Here is a 21000-nt window from a genome sequence, read left to right as displayed (position 1 = left end):
GCTAATTTAATCATGCCACAATAGTGGGCCGACCCGACCCCTTTATTGGAAACGGTTTTCGGATCCGGGTTAGTTTATTTTTTAAATTTATTTGGTTGTTAGAAAAATGACAAGAATTTCGATTGATATATAATAGCGTGTTTGACACGCGCGGGGGACCGAAGTTTCTTTGCTTGCGACGTTAGCAAAATGTATAAATGTGTGAAGGATCAAAATGTTGCCAAGAAACGAAGAGAAAGAGAGGTGAAGCTGCCATGCTGTTAGGAATCTGTGAAGGATTTCTAATGGCGAACCGGTCTCTAAATATGCGTCTGTTGCAAGGTTTCTGTACAGACCCGATTCCCGTAGAAACTTCCACGCTTTTCAAGCCTTGTTGCTTGTCTAAGCGGCTAATAAACTTTCTTCATCAGTGCAACTTTCCTCGTCGATGAGTGTCAAGAGGGTCATCTCTTTTTGGTCTGCAACATGTAAACTGTGTTATTAATCATCTCTATTTTCTCAACATGTAAACTAGTTAGGAAAGATAATAAACTGCTGATCCTGTTTTTGTTCACAGAAATGGTAGTCTTGGAGGTAGACAAGAAATTGCTTCAGCAGCTTGAAGAGTTGGGATTCCCAAGAGCCCGAGCAGCCCGGGCACTTCATTATTCTGGTGAGCCTTCATTTGCCAGATCTCTAAATCCAATTCTTGTGTTAGAGGGGTATATTTTTTATTTAGCGTTTAATTCATTTTTATTACAAAATTGTGATTTGTTATTTTAGTGATAATTTGAGAGTGGAGTGAGGGATTTATTGGTTAATTAACTAAAATGGCTAAACTAAATTCGAGAGACTGCTAGCATTTTGGGAAAAAAAAAATAAGATAGCAAGTATTTGATGAGATATGTTTGTTCCTTGCATTCCTCAGAAATTGAGCCTGGAAGTGTTTAAGCTGCTTCATGACAATGTTTTCAGGAACTGGGTTACCTGCAATTTTTGTGCAATTGGCATATTTATAATGTGTTATCTCTTTTCTTCTGTTTTCCAGGTAATACTGGCATTGAAGCTGCTCTAGATTGGGTCATTGACCATGAGAATGATTCAGATATTGACCAGATGCCCTTGGTATGCTTTCTTTTCCTAAGCAAATTTGCAGTTCATGAGGATGCTAATATACAAAATCTGAGATTCACCTCTCCATTCTATGACTAAGGATATATGATAAAGTATTTTATGCATTTTTGTAGAAAAAGAAATAGAACAGCACAAATAACTTTCATATGTGACATTGATGAAAAGTTTGCAACTGGAAACCGCAATTGCTTTCTAGAGTAAAATAAAGGACACAATAATCTTTTGAGTTGTTTTCATATAAGCAAGCATGATATTGAAAAGGAAACATGTCCTTCAAGAACAAACTATTTTTAGTAAAGTTAAATACAAGAATGGATGCACGATTGAGCCCAAATTTCGACAATATTTCAAGTTAGCACAAAGTAAATGTAATACGTTATGGGTTGATATATTTTAGATTTAATACACGTGGTTTATTTTTAACAGTTTAAATACTTCTGATTTATTTATTTGTCAAATAATACAATACTGTTCGTTTGAGCATATAGATAATCATAATCTTAAAAAAGATAAACATGATCAGTTAGGTTATGTTTTCAAAATTAGAAACAAAAAACTTAAATTATTAGGTTTAATATACATAAACTTCCCCATAACTTCTCCGGTACGTTATTTTTTCTTTAATTTTAATTTTTACTATGTAGCTTTATTTTTGTTTTAAAATTTTAAATCCTTCTAAGTGCTAGTTTTCTTGAATGTAGAAAGTCTAATTTGAGTCATCTACGTATTTAACATTTTAAAATTCAGATTATTGATGTATTGAAACTAATAGTATCATATTGTCTTACTAATATTCAAATTATGAATGCTGAAACAGTTAAAATAAATCTCTGTTAAATTGGAAAATTCAAAAATTACAAATTATTAAACTGTAGTTTACCTTCCAACTTATTAGCCATCCATGACACTAATACTTGAAAAGACCCTAGCTTGAAAGCAGACTGGAATATGATAATATATTAGCAGATTTGAACACTGGTACAGGGTCAGTTTTTCTTTTACAAAATGCTCTACATGGAATGTTCTGTGTCATGAAAAATTTGTATAAGAAATTTGTAAATTACAGTATAGTTTTACCTTAAAAGTTTGTTTTCTAAATCTTTTTTGAAAAGTGGAAAAAGCTTTTCTGGTCTGCTTCTGAGCATGTAATGGCTAGAATGCATTTCTTTGAAGGCTCTGCATCCTTCATATTATTTAATCTGTTTTTCTGGGAGTTTTCTTTCAAGATTTGAACACTGTGCTGTAGTTTGGTTTCTTTTGTGATTGTTATATATTTATTTCCTTAGGAAGGCAAAAGGAATGGCTTTGTTAGTCATGTTTGCACCTAGTAAGAAAATACCCACATAACTTACACAAATTAACATAGAAATGACGGAGAGAAAGAACATAGAGAAATTTTTAATGTGGTTTGGCTGTGTTATGTAAAGGAAAATATCTATTTGCTAGATCAGTTTTTCAGTTTTTTTATAAGAGGGAAAAATTACGCATTTAAATGTGGTTTGGCTGTGTTTCTTTAAATGCGTAATTTTTCCCTGTTATAAAAAAACTGATCTAGCAAATAGTTATTTTCCATTATATGGTAAAAAGAGAAAACTTAAACATAATATGGATACTCCTGATAATAAAAAGGCCCAAAAATAACATACTACAGGAGATTTTGCTCCTTGTACCACCAGCAAATTCACAATGCCTACACCAAGTTGACAATCTCTCTTTTACAAGGACCCTTTTATGAAAATAACCTCTTTAAATATGATTTGCAACTCAACGTATCTAGCACAAAACCCACATAAACATTGATCTTTAATCATGTATGTCCATCAAGAGAATTAATTTTCTGTTCCTTTATAAGCAGGTAGCAGTTAACATTAGCATCGAGTCTCCTCAACCATCAGATATCACAGAAGTAATGAAGAATAAAGCAAAAGAACTCAGGTCTGTTTCTGGTAGTCCCTTAGTTATGAAAAACATTTTAACTTCTTCACACCAAATTACGTGGAACTTGTTATATGCTCTGGTCTTGTCTAACTATTTATGGTTATTTGTTTTTTTGTATCCCTTCTGATTTTAGTCCATCCATAATTTGAATCTGTTTTTCTAAATCCAACTCGTGAAAGAAAATTCAGCTTCCTTCCAAATTAATTGGAATTTCATGTCATGTTTGTTTCCCATTAGCTATCACTGTTGATTTAAATCCTTTAACTTGACATTGTTTTGGATGATGTAATCTATTTCAAGATTTGAGCATTTTGTTCAGGCTTCTATTAGTTCTTATGTTTTTCACTTTTCATTCTCATTGATACTCGTCAAACTTAGGGATGAAGTTCACGAGAAGGAAGAGAAGGAATATGAAAGAATTAAGGAAAAGGTCTGAAGAATTTCTTGGCATGTTCCCTCTTCCCTTTTGTTGTTTTCAAATGATAATAGATAGGACTATCGTATGATAATTAATATTAAATTATACTCTTTGTTTGTATTTATCTCTACTATACCACAAATTTTACACTTGCAAAAGTTCTTTCACATATTTTGAGCAGTGTTAATATTTAATTTTTCCTCTTAATAACAAGCATGGTACTCACTTTATTAACTTTTTAGATCAGCTGTTTGTGTGCTTATGTTTGAGGGAGAAAGAGAGGCCACTTTCACATGTGGACCCCTTAACAATATTTACATATTTGTAAGAAGGTAGTGCTATATGATATATTCCAATTGTATTTACTCCTCATATGCTATTAGAAACAATGAAAGAAATCCAAAACATAAGTCACGGAGGTGAAGTTAGTTTTCCTTTCAATTCCTTGTACAAAAGAACATATATATATTTTTTGAAAATATTCCGTGTACAAAAGAAATAATTTTACTTCTTCCGAGTTGAGCTAATTCAAATGACTTTGCAACACCATATTTTAGTTTCATGCAATCGATTATGCTATCCATGTCTGTAGTTCAATAACTGAAAATTCTAATTAAATTTTGTGTTTCTGAATTTTTATTAATGATACTTAATTTACCCTGGCTGAATATATATGAGAGAATATTAGATAGAGCTTTAGTTGGAAAGTAAATACAAATCAGTCCTATAAAAAAGAAAACAACTTTCAATTATGGAAGACGATTATGATTATGCTTTATTGGGAGATTTCTCTAAAGATACCAATCTATGCTGTGGTTCAGTCTTTCTGGCTAATGTTCTGCAACTTATGCTTGTTTTATATCCTAGTTTTAATCTTTGCATTGACCTGGTATGCGCTAGAATTTAGTTTGTCTAACCTAGGCGCTAAAGTTTCTTGCAGAAGAGAATTCAAGCAAGTAAGGAGCTTCTTGAAGCAAAACAAATTGCAGAGGAAAATGAAAGAAAATGGTTTGTCTTTTTCTTAAATTGTTTTCTTTTCTTGGAAACTTTATGGTTGCTGTACCTTTTACCCTCAGACTACATTTCTTTTTACTTTGTCTGGTATCTGGATACACGCTGTATTTCAGTAATTTAGTCTTGCGGAAAGCAGAGAAAGAAGAAGAAAAAAGAGCAAGGGAAAAAATTCTTCAGAAAGTAGAAGCTGATAAGGTTGTTATTGAGTTCTATCACTTTCTGATTTTACTTTCCACAGCTGCCACATTTTGATGTCGCAAACTATGTTATGCATACTTCTCTCTTTAGTGTTCTACTAGCCTTCTGCCTCTCGTTGCTTCCATTTCTGTCTAGGTTAGGTTTTTTGACAAATACCAGATAAATGCTGTATATGATTATTATTAATGGTGGCACCTAGCTAGGAAAAAGAGACTTTGTATAGAAAAGCAAGTGAAGACAAAACAAGAAATATGTATGTGAAATACATGGTACTTAGCTGTGGAGAGAAACTCCTGCATTTAGGTTTACCAACTGTCTAAGTGGATGATGAAACTAAAATAAGATACTGATCAGTTTCTGGAGCTTATGGTATCATCCATTTAATATAGCAAACTGAATCTTTGGCAATACTAGATTAATGATGATTTTCCACTTCCTTGGACCAGTAAACATGAAAAGAGCAGCTATCCAAAATACAAAAAGACCCTAAGAACGTAACAAAATTCTATCAATGCAATGTGGTCCATCTTTTATATGTCTTAAAAAAAATTTACAGATTCCAATAATTGTTTGATTTGTTTGCAGCTAGAAAGGAGGCGGTGGCTTGGTTTGCCATTGGAAGGTCCTGCTCTGAGGCCCTCTCAACCTGTGATGCTGGAAAGTGGAGTATGGATATCAGTTTACTAGCTTCTTCAAATCTAAAAAAGAATTTGAATATTTTGTTAAATGTTAGTCATGATAATGATGTTATAAATCCTGTTTAAGTTGCAGAATTCATTACATGTAAAATCTGTCACAAAAGCAGAAAAAATGAGAGAATGTTTAAGGTCTATCAGGCGCAATCACAGGGTAAGTGATTTCTTTCTTTCATCATATTCTACTGATACTTTACCATTCAGAATAGGTAGGAACTAAATTGGACAACAACCAGGACCTAGAGACTGGGCCTATACACGGACTGTGTTTCTAATCTGTTTTCTTGTTACCCTTCTCTTATCCATCACATGTTCAGAGGGAACTTTTAGGGACCCTGAGAATTTCTAACACTCTTCACACGGGTAGAGTGCATTCTAAGATCCAACATTCATCCTGAGCTCTAAGAGGAAACTCTTTCACTCATTTTCTTTGCAAGCTAAAGCTTCGTTTGCTGTAGTTTTTATTAAGAGCTACATTTTTAATAAAATAAAGAGCTAATATCAAAAATGTTTTTGCATTTTTGCAATTTCCTCGAGTTGCATCTTAAACTATTATATCTATATGCACCTTAAACTATTACCTTTTTATATTTTTAATTATATCAATGTGCACCTTAAACTATTAGTATTAAATTATCTATTTTGTTATTAATTTCTGTCAAAATTAATAAAATTTTATTTTTTTATGAACTAGACAAAAAATATTATTAAAATTTATAACATTTCTTATTTCTTATTCTCTTCATATTTTTTTCTTTCTACCTTTCTATTTAATAATATTGTGTTTGTATTCAATTGATAGTTTCATTTAGTTTTTGAAAAGATAGAATTTGTTAATTTTAATAAATATTAAAAAAATTGATGATTTAATATATTTTAATAATTCAAGATGCACATTGATACAATTGATAATGTAAAATACAATTTGATACAAATACAAAATATAATGTTTTTTTTAATATTATCCTTAAAATAAATTCAAAGAAAAAATATAGAAGTTTATTTGAATTTACATTTTCATGTTACAGTGCAAATTCAGCAATTTTTTTTTATAGATTCATTTGTTCAAATATAGCTTAAATGTTATCTCAACATTCTCATTCTCCTTTCAAATCTTTGTTGCTTCTTGCTGTGTAGGATGATGATGCCAGGGTTCAAACAGCTTTTCAGACTCTTTTGGTTTGTATTGGAAATGTTGCAAAAAATCCTGATATGGAGAAGTTCAGGAAGATTAGACTTAATAACCCGTTATTCCATGTAAGTTGCTTCTGTGATTGATCATGTCTAGATGATTGAAATGTATGGAGAGCATTTATATGCTCCATGATATGTCGAAGGGCTATTGATAGGAACCTAGTAGATTGGCTATTGTCTCTCTATTCAAAATCTACGTGTGGTGTTCTGTCATCAAAGATGTATATTTTCTGAACTTACATATCTTTTATTAGGCTAGGGTAGGGAGTTTAAAAGGAGGAACTAAGTTTCTTGAGCTTTGTGGATTCGAGAGAAGTGAAGGGAGTGAGTTCTTGTTTCTTCCTCGAGACAAAGTTGACATCGAAGCATTACGAGCAGCTGCTTTTGAATTGAAGTCTGCAATGACAAATCCCTTCTTTGGTCTTTTTTAGGGTTAAGAGAAGGTTAATGCCATACCAAGCTTGGTTGAATTAGTTTCTTTTCCACAAATTTATGTCTCGTTCAATTAGGTTTCTGTTATTTTTTTACTATTTGAACTTTGAACCATTTAACTGTTATTCAGATATATATTGTTTAAGAAATGTAAAGACTTTAATTATTCATTCTTCTCAATGTATAATATGGTTCTTTCTAATTTATTATCTGATTATTATCTAATTATTTTTTAATTTTTTATATATTACTTAATTACTGATAATTTTTATAATTCAATTTATTTGATTTATAAGTTTTATCACTGGAATTTTTTGTAATCACATGATTAGTTATGACTAATGGGGTAAAGTACTTCCTAATTCATCTACCTTTACATATTCTATCGAAACGTTTAGATGAATAAATAATAAAAAGTATAAGGTGAGTATAAGTTAAAAAATATACTTTGTGGCTATAGGACAAATATAGATAAAATATATATTGCATTGTATCCGTTCTATTTTTATCTTGCTTTATTTATAAATTTTACAGTTATATTTAATATATCATATTAAAAGATACAAATAGTTAAATTTAATAAAATTATATTAATAACAACATATTATATAAACATTAATTTATATATTTTTATTAATTATTAATATGAATGTTGGTTAGATTATATAAAAATAATTGTTTTAAACTATTTTTTAAATAAAATAAATAAAATATACGAATTAGATAACAAATATAAATAATTATCTAGTGAACGAATAATTAGATTCAAACCCATTTTAGGTATAAATATATATCTATATATTTTCTTTATAAGTAAGTATAAAAATGTGCATAATTATTTTAAAATTCCTTATGTGATTATCATTATATATAATTTACTTTCTTTTATCATTTTATAATTATACGAATTAAGTATTCTGATAAGTTGCATTTAAAAGAAATTCATATAAAGAGGAGTTCTGATGAAGATAAAAGCACAATAAAAGTTCATTTGGTGTTTTGTATAAATCTAAAAATTTAAATATTTACGTTGCATTAGGTTCATGTGTATTTTATTTTATTTAGTTTCTAAATTTTTATTATTTTATAAAATGAAAACGGAGCGTTTTGAGGTGTATATCGATCGCAACCCGACCCGGTGTTAAGTGGCGCAAATGGAAACTGGACCCAGCAAAAGAAATGAATTAGTTCACTAATGGCTATATCCAATTCTTCGCCGTTTGCCCGTTTCCCGTGCAGGCAGCCACAGCGTCGAAGCTGTAGCAGAGAAAATCCCTTAACTAAATTCTAAGCCTTAAGCAACTTTGCTTCTGTTTCCCTATTTGAGATTAGGGTTTTGGCTTCCCATTGTTCTCCCGCAGTACCAGAATTCCAAAGTATATATAGATTCATTTCCTTTGCTGAGTCTTAGGGTTAGGGTTTAACGGTTTTTGATAAAAGAATAAAAGATGTATGCTGATCGAGTGGAGGCTACGAATAGAAGGTCGATAAAGGAGCGCCTCAATGGCAATACCGTCGACGACTCTACTCGCAGACGACAAGTCGCCGGCAAGAGGTTTGCTGTATTTAATTCTTTTGTTTTCTGTTTGTTTCTTTTTTCTGTTCCTTTCTTCTTCTTTGTTTCTATCGAAATTGGGAATGCTTTCATTCGTGCTTTTTAGTGCTTGGTTTATTTTGCAACTCAGTGTGTTTTTTATTGCGTTGGTTTCACTATTAGAATATGCCGTAGCCATGCCAAGTTTAATGGTAATATTTTCTATCTACGACTGGTTTAGAAGTTAGTTCATGGAATTAACATAGTGTTCGCCAGTAGAGTGGGGTCCTTTTTTCCCCTGGTACCTAAAGATTGCTTTACCTTGGTTTTATGTTGTTTCTGCATCAAGTCCAATTTTGGTTTTCGATGGTTATCAGAATACTATTAATAATCAATGCTTCATGGAAACAAAATGTTGGCTAAGTGTCTGGATGATATATAAGATGGAACAACATTTTATATTGTTTGTGAAGTTCTCAGCTCATTTGTTGATACTGGTCAACAATGAGATTGGCTGATAATGTGGGCACTTTTGGTATAGGATTTTCGAAGAGAGAATTCTGAAATCATAAGAATAGGGCAAAAATCCTATTCGTACATTTGATAAGGATTCCCAAACTCTCTTTTCTTCTTGTTCCCCAACTCCATCGGGCTCCATCTCTTTATTACTTCTATTGACTGTGTGCTCTTGAGGACTTTGATTTTGCATCTCTTTTGGAGTCGTGGGTTTCAAATTTACATTTTTATACCAAACTTAAGATAGATTAGTGTTGGTACTCTTGTCATGTTGATATGCAGATCATATAGAAGATTATATGCAAACATTCCAGGAATGTTATATAAGATCCAATCATTTTAGGCACCATACAAGAGAAACAAGAAAAATACTTATATTGTTCATACAAGCTAGTTCATATAGGTGTGGATGTGGTTGCATTCAAACTGAGTCATTGAATTTGTAGAGATTTAAACACGGTTCTCGTGCCAATCCTCATGAAGGACATGCTATTTACTTTTATTTCCATACCAGACCAGGGTTTGAAAAGTTGAATGATTTTCTAACTTCCTCCACTTTAGATGCTCAATTGTACTTAACTATAACCAAGAAAGAATTATCAACTCTACTGTCTTGTGAATGGTGGTTCATTCTCTTCCACAACATTCCACATTCAATTTTTTTTTTTTCATAAGAGAAGAATAGAGGGTGAACTTGATGGAATTGACAGTAAAAGTAAAAGATTGTCAGAATTACTGGAAAACCAATATAAATCATTGAAAAACTGGCCTGCAGGAAGCTAAGTTGTTCTCGTAAACTTAGTATGAGGACACGTGGATGCAAAGTACATTTCACAATTCCCACTAACTGCCATGGGCACATGGATTCCACGAGCCAGTTGTTTTCCATGGAAAATGCATGGGTTTTGTTGATCAACTTGTCTAGAGATGGTGGTTATAAATTGGGGGTTGGTACAAGGTTTGTTTGTGCTGGGATGAATGACAATGGTGATCTGGTGAGGCAGCAGCAGCTTGGCCTCGTTTTGGCTAGTGGTGCATTTTTCCAATGACTTTCCTTGTGTATATTCAGGCATGGGTGATCTGGGTTTGACAGCTGTGTTTATGTTTAGGGTATTTGTTCTTTTTTTTTTTTTTAAGATAGCTGAGTACTGTTGTAATGTAGAATTTTTGAAACTTCATATGTAGGGATGTTTAGTGATTTGGGACGCTATCCAAATATCACTACTAAGGTTCTTATCTAAGAATTTTTTAGTAATACAATTAAGGGTTTGATTAAATTATACTACCAGAAAGATTGAGAAAATTCTTAAAAAACTGTTGAAAAATTGGATCGATCTCAAAAGTGAATTAACATAGGTATTTATAGTAATTGCTAGATAACCTTTTTGAACAGGATTGCACTAATAAATACTAACACTAATATCGTTAGGAAATACTACTACTAAAGAAGCCATAAATAAAATCCTAATAATTAAATTCCTGAATAAAGTTGAACCCCGATACTAATTTGCATGTGTAGCACTTTGGGGATTCACTCTGCTTTTTAAAACAGGATAGAAAGAAATTTGTAACTCTCTTTGCTAAGTTTATCTTCTCGCCTTAAATCCTATATAAACCAAATGATGCTTGCATTCACCACAAAATGGTGGGACATATTTTGCTAACAGTGCAATATAGAGCATTAATAGTGGAAAGAAATAAATGTACTCCTCTTTGGTTAAAGAGCTAACATATTAAGGTTTTTGATGCCGTTTTGTTCCTCTGCCAAGGGTATATATACATTAGCAAGGAGAATAATATCATATATTCTGGTTCCTTCAAAAAAAAAATTCATATGTTCTAGTTATTTTATAGGGCAAATTACAGATTCATCCTCTTAGTTTGCCTTGATGCAATTCAAACACTGTGGTTTCTTTTGGGAACATTTTCGTATTGTGTGTTCTGTTTTGCTTTTTTTTTTTCCTTTTCATTTTATATAAATTCACTAGTTTTTAAGCTATTATCTTGTAATTTCCTCCCCCCCCCCCCAAATTTTTCATTTGTTTACCCCTAAACTTTCATGTGTTCTTTTGCAGAAGCCCAGATCCTTGGGTATGTCCTCTAAAAAATTGACAAATTTTTGTAAAATAATGGAAAAACAAAACAATGATGTTTGAACTCTAATTAGGCCAAACCGCATGGTGAAAGTGTATTTTGCACCATTTTATTCATGCCCAGCGTTTTAATATTATAATATATTGTACCGTATTCATATTGACAACCTTGTCATGTATCCTATTTGGTTTATTTCTTTCCTTTTGGTTCAGGGCTTGCAATCTATTTTCACTGTAACGTTTTGCAAGTTAATATCTGTGGTTTTCAGGCAGAGGCAAGAGGACAAGTGGGAGCATGATCTTTATGAGGATGATGAACGTCAAATTCCAAGTATGGACTGACTGTGAGACAATCACATACAACTAATAGTTGCTGCTACTGTTGGATGCAACTAAACCATCTCTATTTTCTTTTGACTGTGTTTAAATGGCTTGTGAAGATCGCAAGTTTGATGCTCGAGATCTTCGTTTGAAGCTCCAAAAGAAAAGTCAGCAAGTTTCTCAAAGTGGGAATGGCTCTTCTTCAGGCATAAGAGATCTCCGCGAAAAGCTATCTGGGACCATGAATCCACAACCAGCGAATATTGATCCACCAAAACCAAAATCGGAGGCTGTCAAGCTAGTCAGCGCAAATGTAGCTGTTGAAGCCTCTGAACCAGAGAGTAGAAAAGCTTCCAACTCAGCTCTAAGGAAAAAGTCTCAGCAGAAGGCACAGAATTTTTACTTGTTTTTATTTTTTTTTAGGCCCATATTATTTGGACTACACTAGCTTTTTGTTCAAGATAGTTTGATTCTTTTTTTGGGGGGGGGCAGAGGGATGGGAGGACTTCAGGACAATTGCCTTTCTATGCACGGAAATTTAAGAGAGAATGATGGGAAACGCATCGCTTTTTTTGGGGAGTTAGAGAAAAGGAAACAAATTGTTGTTTTAGGCTCAAAAATACCTAGGGCTGGGGAACAATCCCAAAGTTCAAGAAACCAGCTTATCAAAATCCGTTAGGCTACTGATATAGGATTAATATGGTTGATTTCTCCACTTAGGGGTTTGGAGATAAAAGTCTAAACACCACATCTAAATTTCTTAGAGATCACATCTGAAAAGTTTTAAGCATCACAATTATTTTTTATTTTGCAGAATATTTCAAAAAGAAATTGTTTATTTTGCAATAGTTTGTAGCGGGATACTCCTGATTCTTTGATTATTTATCCATCGAGCATTAAACTTGGTTACATTTGCAGTGATTTATTTTCTTTTTTAAAAAAGAATGTACATATCCTGCTACCTTTGTGCTTAAATTCACAACAGTTGCTTCCTTTCTTTGATTAAAGTTCTTACTCTCTCACTTTTAGTGCAGGCAGTTTCATCTGTGGATAATTTCCTGCTGTCTTTGGGTCTAGAAAAATATTTGATTACTTTTCAAGTGGAAGAAGTATGTGTATTCCTAATTCATTGCGTGCTGTGTAACTTTTTTTTTCTAATCATTATCATGTATTTGTTTCTTTCAATCTGAGCATGCACCTATTGATTATTATGCAGGTTGACATGACAGCTCTCGTGCACATGACCGATGAGGATCTCAAGGCCTTAGGAATACCAATGGTAACTTTGAGATGGACTCAACCATGACATGCTTAGCTTTATATTACCACATCCGGCACTTCCTTTGGCTGATGCCAGCATAATACTCTTATTTTAGATGATAATGGATTCTGTCACTGCATATTTCATTTGGTTAAAATGATAATATACATAATTAGTTAGCACACTTTGATCACCATCCTTCAAAACATTTTGAAGGGGTCTATGCCATATGTTTACTAATGGGCTTCTCCCTGTTGAAAACTCTGGCTAGGACGCTGTCCAGGTGGGTTTATGTCCTTTTTGTCCTTGCCTTCTATCTCAAAAGCCCTGACCATGCAGTTTGGCATTGTTTTGGGGGTGACTGGATTAACACGTAGTTCTACTGTCTCCCATAGTCCTATGTCACGAGTTCGTTTTAAGTAACTAGCTATTTCTCAAACTTGGCCAGGTTGGTCTAATTATTCTCAGGGCTATAAAGAGACTTAAATATATTTCAAAAAACAAAACAACAGAGAGACTTAAATAGGTTGGTCTAGTTTTTCTCATTGCTAGGAGAGAGACCTGAATAGGTTGATCTAGTTTTTCTTGTGGGTAACAGAGACCTAAAAATTTTGGATGTCCTTAGGCTTGTCATATTTATATAGTGCTTAGAGATTCAACTCTTTTATGATCCTTAACGAGCTTAGGTGCTGAGCTATCTTTAAATTCGATTTCTGATTGTTCTGGAGGATTCAATATAGCAAATATTGTTTAAAAATAAGAAGATTTTCACTTTTTTGTTTGTTTTCCTAAGATTTGATGGATCTTTTGTGTAAATTTTGTGTGGATTCAGGGTCCAAGAAAGAAGATATTGCTTGCATTAGAATCTAGAGGCTGATATTTGGACAGGAGGTTTGGTTCTTTCGGCTGTTCCGCTTCGACCTCGACATGTATTACTGGGTGGCCTCCAAAATTAGCAGGCCTGCGTTTTGACTGAAACATGCCTGCTTGTAACCTCTTCTTCTCCCAGTTGTATTGCTAAAAAGTGGGTTTAACAGGCTTTTCTATTGATATTAGACTGATTTGAAATTGCTAGTAACTTACTGCTTTGTGAACTCGTAAGAAATTCCATGAGAATTTTTAGTGGAATTATTGTAATTTTGAAGATAGCTGGCGTTGTTTTATCATTTTAACAAATTTGTGATATCGAGTCAGTTATAGTAGGCCGTCGGAAGTAAACACTTGTCAATGAAGTCAGCCTGAAATTTTGAAGCTCGAAAGCCAAAACAATACCGGCAACAAATAATTTATAATATTTGCAGTATCTAGCATCTTTAAAATTGTTTTGAGTCCATTTATGATCAATCTTTATTATTTTAACCAAAAGTTTTGGCCAGCTTGGGGTTTTAATTTATGCAAGTAAAATCTTACTGAGATATATCAACATGTATGGGAAATGTAGATTTAAGAGTTTAGATTGAAAAATCGGATTGGCCGCCCTGTGAATTAGATTCAGATCGAATTGGAGTGGATAGTTCACGGTGTAGATCTTTGGTTTATACAAGTTTGTGATCTTTAATAATTTATTCAATTAGATGTCTAAAGTTTTACCTTTGGTTAATTAAGTGATTAAATTTTATAATAAGATCTATTACTATCAAACAAGATATAATAATAATGTTACATAAATTATGAGCCAAATGCTATACTATAGTTGCAATTCATTCTAGTTCATATATCAAACCTGGCATTACTACTTATATCTTAACATACATACATACGCGAATAAAATATTTACATTTGTATTAGTTCGCTTTCCATTATTTATAGAAAAGACAACCACCTGAACACGCCACACACACACACACACACACATATATAAATATATATATGCAAACTGCTACAATAGGCTTTCTCACTTCTCTGTGCTTTTAATTTCGAACCATATCCAGAACAATTATATATTTCACATTCCAGAAAGAATTCAACTGATAGTCCCAGTAATATTAGAAACAGTAAATAGATATTTTTTTTAAAAAAAAAATCACATATTCAGTAACCTCTCCTCAAAATGACATCCTAATATAAGAGTAGATAGACTTAGAATGCTATCCATCTGAAAAAGGGATTCAAGAATTCTATAAAATTATATTTAAAAATAAACACATACATAAGCATGTTTCTCATATCAGCATATTGCTGAATATGCCAGCTTACTTTTCCATCTGTTGCAACATTTTTTTTATCCAAACCCTTCTGGGTGCTGCTTGATGTAAATTCAGAAATGCCACACGAGGAAAAAGTTAAGCTTTCTTCACCTTAGCCTTCCATGCCAAGTACTTTGTATTTTCTTGCCTGTATCTTTTCCATTCTCTTAATGCTGCAAGGACTACGTGCATTGCCACAGGAAGAAAGAATGGCTGAACAATGAAAGACAACATTAGAACACTCCGAAACAGTTCAATTCAAGCTTGATAACATGCAAGTTCGGCAAGCGTAGATGGCATCCTAACGTAGAATGTACTTAGAAATATCTCAAGAATTACATTTATCTAAAAGCACATAATATAATGCTGTATAGTAATTGCTGACAAGATACTTATTCAATGAATATTTTATTTCGAAGTCCAAACTGGATTGAAAGAACAATAACTAGATTGCCTTTGCTGTCTATGCAAAATACAAATTCTTGTAAACTAAAAAAGAGAGGACAAACCGAGTAAACAGCAAAACAATGCTCAAATGAGTAGTAGCTGACAGACATAATAGACGGGTGAAAAAAGGCATCCTCTGCCAGAGATCTTGCTTCCCTTGAGGACACTGGTAAGGGACATAAACTTTTCATTAGAATCTTCTTGAGGATCAGGATATGGAGCTCCAAATATCAACATAGCTACAAGTAAAGGCTTGAGCAACATACCAGCAGAAGATTCATAAACTCCAAGAGAAGTGTTACTTTGAGCCTGTTTTGCTGCCTCAAGAGAGAACTTCACCTGGTCAAGCATACCAGAAAATATCATGTCCTTCAAAATCCAACAAAAGCTAGACAAAAGATTTAAATGGTGTTCATACTGCAAAGGCAGGACAGTGTAATAATTGGTAAAACCTCATAGCATTGTGCCAGTAAATTTGACATATCCACTCCCTTCTTTTAAGTGCAAATTACAATTTTCTTCTAAAGCTTTACTTTAGGTTTATTCGCATTAGGAAAATAGCAAATTCAACAACTGCAGATGCAACAATCTCGTCCATCCAAACTCTTATGTCATGGGTGACTAATAGTTAAGTGACTTCCACCACATCCTGGTTTTGGTTCAGAGGGAATACCTCCTAATCCCTTAGATAAAGGTCCAAGGTTCAAGGACAGGGTATGACCTGCTTTACAAATTAAAAATTTTTTCAAGAATACTTATCAACAGATAAAAAAAAATTGACCTGTTTCCCGATTTCATCCATAATAATCATCCTTGGTAGTGATTGCACCTAGATGGAGAACATTGTCAGAGAAGTAAGAAAGAAATTCTGAATGAATAAGTACATCAGTTTCATTTCCACCTACTACATTAAAAAAAAAAGAATTAGCACATCAGTTTATTAAGCCTGAAGATACCAATCTAGAAAGAGAGTCGAGTGTTGTAGCACATGAATGAAGATTAAAACATGTATGTTGCCGCAGCAAGAAATCCATTTCCCTGTAACAGAAGTTTCGGTTAGTAAAATATTCTTCAACAATGCATGGCTGAATGATAATTCAAAAGAACTGACTTAGGCTATGTCTGAAACATAGCCATAAATTTAATGGAATCATTGCAAATTCACACTTAATTCAACTAAGAGATATCTGAAACAATGTATTTTAAATTCCATACAAGGTCAATTTTTATCATTTTAAAAAATATTTTCAGCATATTCTAGTTGAACTAAGTATAGATTTGCAAATGACTTTCACTGAATATTTCACTTGCTCCAAAAATAGCCTTAAAAACCAATTACGAAGAATGCAGTTTACTTAATAAATTTGATGGACTATAAAAGCATTTCATAGATAAACATCCATCGAAAAACCATGTGCCCAGTGAAAATATTCTAGCTATATTCCAAAACAATCTTGGGACAGTCTAGGAAAAGAAAGGGAAAGGGTGATATTTTAATATGCCATAACTATTCAAAACCCAAGCTGTTGACTTCTTCATAAAATGAACATATTAATATTACCATTCTGTGAAGCCCCGTTCACTGTATAAGAGGTTGATTGTCCCTGATACACCATGATAACTGCTATCTGATTTAAGGCCAAAAAGTTGCCGGACCTGTCCCACGAAAACTTCAAAAACTTGTTCAAGATCCTGTTTCAAAATTTATAGGCGTCAATGATATAGGACCAATGAATCAAGCCATCTGATGTGCACTCCTAAAGTTATTTCATACTGAGAAACAGCTAAGCAAAAGAGTGAGAATTTTTTTTGACATTGTTGTAGTTACCACTTTTCAAGCAAAAAGAGAAGAAATACTTTGCCTATAAAATAAGAGACAGCAATTTATGAGGATTTCTATCAATGATTCCAATAAATAACAACTAGTAGACTAGCAGTGGGAAACTTTGAAAAAGCAAATAGGGATAACTAAATGAAAATTTAAGACAAAATCCTTCTTTAGCATATAGAAGAACTCATTCTTGGCCTTTATATTTCGATCAATCTTGCCACTTTTCTAAGGCATAATCCATATATCAACATAACTACATAACAAAGCTGAAAATCTGGATACAATTGATGAAGAAGGAGAAGATCCTGAACTGAACATATTTCAATACTAAGAAATATTTATGTAATTGTAATGTTTATCTACTATTAAGGTATTTAGTTCATTTAAGACCTAGTACCTACACACTTAGTAATGGTATGAGTTTATTAGTTTCCTTATTTACTTAGGATCCTATTAGTTATTCTCTATTATAGGTTATTGAATTAATTATCTTATTCTCATATTTACTAGAATTCTTAGATGGACTTGAGAATTCATATTTTGATTGTATATTGGTACCTATAAGTAGAGGATCCTAGTCTAATTATTTCGGTAGATTATTTCCATGATTATTATATAAATAGTAAGTTATTGATTTGATGATTGAGATCCGAGAATTCTGAATTTGATTGTTTGGTTCTTAATAAATGTTCTCAAAGTATTGTGCTCCAAATAATAATCTGACCTGAGAAGGGATAGTGTGCCTGGTGGGATGATTACTTTCAGAACCCTTCAAACAGTTCGTAGGATTCCAAACAATTATTCCTCCCCACATCTATAATTTGCCATGAGAAATTTTTTTCGTCAGGAAATTTCAGAAGAATATCAATTGACAAAGTAATGTTGTTAACAAACCGGGGATATAAATCCATTTGTTTTTGAAATCTCCCCATCTGGAAGCTGCAGAAGCAGAGGGCACTCCTTAGCAGATGGTATATATCTGTCAACACACAGGAAAAAAGTGTCTAGGTAAGATTCGAATGTATACTCTTTAACCTACAGGCATTTAGTTTCAAGCATGTGTTTTGGCCAGAAATAGAACTCAGATAAAAGAAAATATAGGAGGATGAGAGTAAACCATCATTATGGATCTCAACTTCAACTCATAGTTGGTGAATGCTATTATCTATATAAAACTTTTACGTCTCCAACCAAGATTCACAATTCATCTCAATGCATTCAGCAAAAGTTGGAACAGAAATCTCTTTTATTAGGTGAAAACTGGATATTTTTTATTTTCATTCTAGATTTCACGCCATCCACATCAAAAAATAAGTCAAATGAATGCAGAATTTGCCTGTACATATATGCATGACATCAACTATACACACATCGTTAGGGTCTAGGGAGCAAAAAAACAGATAATTTATAGAAGTAACATAATCGCTTTGATATGAATAGACTAAACAAGGATTGAGCAAAAGTATATACACCACAAATTGCAATATCTTTGACCGTCCACCTGCTGCAATAGAAGTATCCAAGTGCCATTCATTTGAATTCACCTATTAAAATTATTTGATAACAATAATGAAGTAAGCAATTAAATCAAGTAAACAATTTAAACGCCAAGTAATCAATGTAAAATAGGTAAAATAACAAAAGTTCTAGAACAGATAACTGACCGTATGTACATACATAATGTTTTAAAGCAATTAGGCAAAATTTGTTCCATTATTAAAAAGGACCTGATATTAGCATTCATCTAAATATCTAGTTATCATCAAAACATAAATTTCGAAATAAACATACAAAGAAAGGAAGATCCTTGGTGCTAAAGACATAGCTCTGCAACTTTTCATCCCAAGAAGCAAATGAGGCCTTTGGTGTATGATATAAAACCTATCCATAAGAGAGAACAATAAGAAAATGAAAGGAAAAGGACAAGAACAAGAAAAACAACTTAAAACCTATACTTGGGCTGTAGTACCGAAAAATGGATGTGTTTAGAATATAGTCTAAGGAACAAAGATTTGATACCTGACTTTCGACACTTATATTTGCTATAGGTCCCAAAGCCTCAATAACAGGAGCTAAAGTCTCATCTATCTTGTGAAAATCCCTGGAAAGATATCATCCAAGAAAAGTGGCATACATTACGAGACAAGTTTAATATTTTTCCAAAAGATGTCCTAGCATAATCTGGAGTCATGGAAGCCACACCGGAAACTTAAATCCAGTGAAGAAACTAGACTTAAAAGGTAGCTATTTTTCTTCAGACAAATTAATGCTTTATACAGGTAAAGTTAAACTCTTACATCCATCGTACATGCATATCTACCTAGGCAGTAGGATATTCATCCTTCTGTTTTACACATTATAAATAAAAACCATTATATGGTCAGACGGAAATACATTCTTCTATGCCGATGCAATTTACCAATTTGATTTCATCAACAATGTGATTCCCCAGACACTACCATGATTTTTCTGAAACGAAGCTAAAAACAGATGAGAGAGCATAATGAGCAAACTTTCAAGTAGCTAAAAAGGAAAATCTTTCACCACAACTAGTGTTCAATCTGATGGAAAAAATTCTTTGACAGTAAGTAGCAACAGAAATCGCTGCTAAAACAAGCCTGAACATTTAAAACCCAAAATGAAGAAAAACAACTTGAAGATGGTTGTTAGACCAATCAAACTAAATCATACCAATGAGACTAAGAAAACAAGCTAAAACCTAGAATACTGAGCGTCAAACGCTGGATAACCAAAACGAGCAACAAGAAGTCTCATACCAGTCATATACCCAATCACGGGGATCTGCATTGAGCAAATTAAATGAAAGAACAATGCTCCCGTCGGCCCCAACAGGCATAAACTCTCCATGAATCATTCCTTCTTCTCTCCCACCATTCACAAAGAACCTGGTGAAAATCTCTGCGACCCATGCCGCCACTGCTTCCTTTCTCTCCTCCAAGCCCTTACCCACAACCCACGCGTGCCTGTGCTTTCCAACTACAGCCCTCACTTCCTCCAGAGCATGGCCATTCAATACCACAACACTGTGCACCTTTCCGCCAACATTCGAACAACCAGCTAGCACACTCCTGAGCATTGCATCAATTGCCTCATCATCGTCACTCTCAAAATCAATCACCTTTATTGACCCACATCGGTAGGAGCACGAAAGGGATAAATGGTTAAGGTTCTGCACACAGTGGGAATGGGATTCTTGTACGGTGACTGATAGAGAGAAGTTGTTGCTGCTGCCGCAAGAGCCGCATTGTGGGGTTTGGGGAATTAACTTAGTAATTTCATTAAGGATGGTGGACCGTAAACGATCTGGGTCGATCGAATCAAACCCAACAAAAATAGCATGGAAGTTGCAAGGGAACTTCACACTCTTCTTCTCAATTTGAGCTGAAAGCGAATCGATGTCGTGAAACGGCAGCGGAGAGCGGTAAATTTCCACGGATTTCCATAAGAATGGCAAACCTGAAAATGATTTGAGAGAGAGAAAAGAAACACTGAAAAACCTGAACCAACTGAAAAGTAAAAAAATGTATAGTTGGGTGTACGTGCGTACCTAGGAGGAAGGAGAAGAGGACAGAGAAGGTAAGGATAAGACGCTTGACGCCGGGTTTGGTGGTGCGCATGGTCTTGGGGTCCAAGTCCAATACATGTTCTTGTGGTTTTTCAGATGATTCCGACATACCGTGGGCGGAACTCGGAGGTTCCAAGATTTCAGCCATCGTTGAGTATGCAGCAGTCCAGTTTCCTCCCCTACGGGGATTTGGTGTAAAGCTTGGGGTAGACAACTATGGGCT

General features: G+C 33.5%; 3 protein-coding genes across 7 annotated transcripts; 2 read left to right on the top strand and 1 right to left on the bottom strand.

Moving 5' to 3' along the window:
- Window positions 1–60: 60 nt before the first annotated feature.
- On the top strand, window positions 61–7172 carry LOC110821749 (uncharacterized). Of its 5 annotated transcripts, none has more exons than XM_022051694.2 (11): window positions 61–456; window positions 557–652; window positions 1028–1104; window positions 2969–3048; window positions 3430–3481; window positions 4410–4477; window positions 4597–4678; window positions 5267–5347; window positions 5453–5530; window positions 6514–6633; window positions 6825–7172. In XM_022051694.2, the coding sequence occupies exons 2-11, from the start codon at window positions 559–561 to the stop codon at window positions 6999–7001; spliced, it is 909 nt and encodes a 302-aa protein (XP_021907386.2). In that variant the 5' UTR covers window positions 61–456; window positions 557–558; the 3' UTR covers window positions 7002–7172. The 5 variants fall into 5 exon arrangements, with proteins under 5 accessions (XP_021907386.2, XP_088072003.1, XP_088072004.1 ...); XM_088215877.1 differs by having other exon boundaries at window positions 5447–5530; XM_088215878.1 differs by having other exon boundaries at window positions 2966–3048.
- A 1045-nt stretch (window positions 7173–8217) lies between these two features.
- On the top strand, window positions 8218–13875 carry LOC110821858 (Sterile alpha motif (SAM) domain-containing protein). Its single transcript, XM_022051828.2, has 6 exons — window positions 8218–8557; window positions 11415–11476; window positions 11586–11854; window positions 12501–12575; window positions 12683–12745; window positions 13560–13875. Exons 1-6 carry the CDS (start codon window positions 8451–8453, stop codon window positions 13602–13604), a joined length of 621 nt encoding a protein of 206 aa, XP_021907520.1. The 5' UTR covers window positions 8218–8450; the 3' UTR covers window positions 13605–13875.
- A 778-nt stretch (window positions 13876–14653) lies between these two features.
- LOC110821857 (GPI transamidase component PIG-S-like protein) lies at window positions 14654–20968 on the bottom strand. The gene is made up of 13 exons (XM_022051827.2): window positions 20760–20968; window positions 19969–20668; window positions 19211–19292; window positions 18983–19072; window positions 18662–18735; window positions 18086–18170; window positions 17916–18005; window positions 16922–17052; window positions 16317–16398; window positions 16142–16189; window positions 15627–15699; window positions 15423–15526; window positions 14654–15126 (listed from the first exon to the last, which is right to left on the bottom strand). The coding sequence occupies exons 1-13, from the start codon at window positions 20923–20925 to the stop codon at window positions 15010–15012; spliced, it is 1842 nt and encodes a 613-aa protein (XP_021907519.1). The 5' UTR covers window positions 20926–20968; the 3' UTR covers window positions 14654–15009.
- Window positions 20969–21000: the final 32 nt, after the last annotated feature.

The sequence above is a fragment of the Carica papaya genome, chromosome 3, assembly GCF_054855325.1.
Source record: "Carica papaya isolate Zhongbai chromosome 3, ASM5485532v1, whole genome shotgun sequence".
Taxonomy (NCBI): Eukaryota; Viridiplantae; Streptophyta; class Magnoliopsida; order Brassicales; family Caricaceae; genus Carica; species Carica papaya.
The sequence above is the reverse complement of the archived record's forward strand: the minus strand, read 5'-3'. Positions and strand labels throughout refer to the sequence as shown.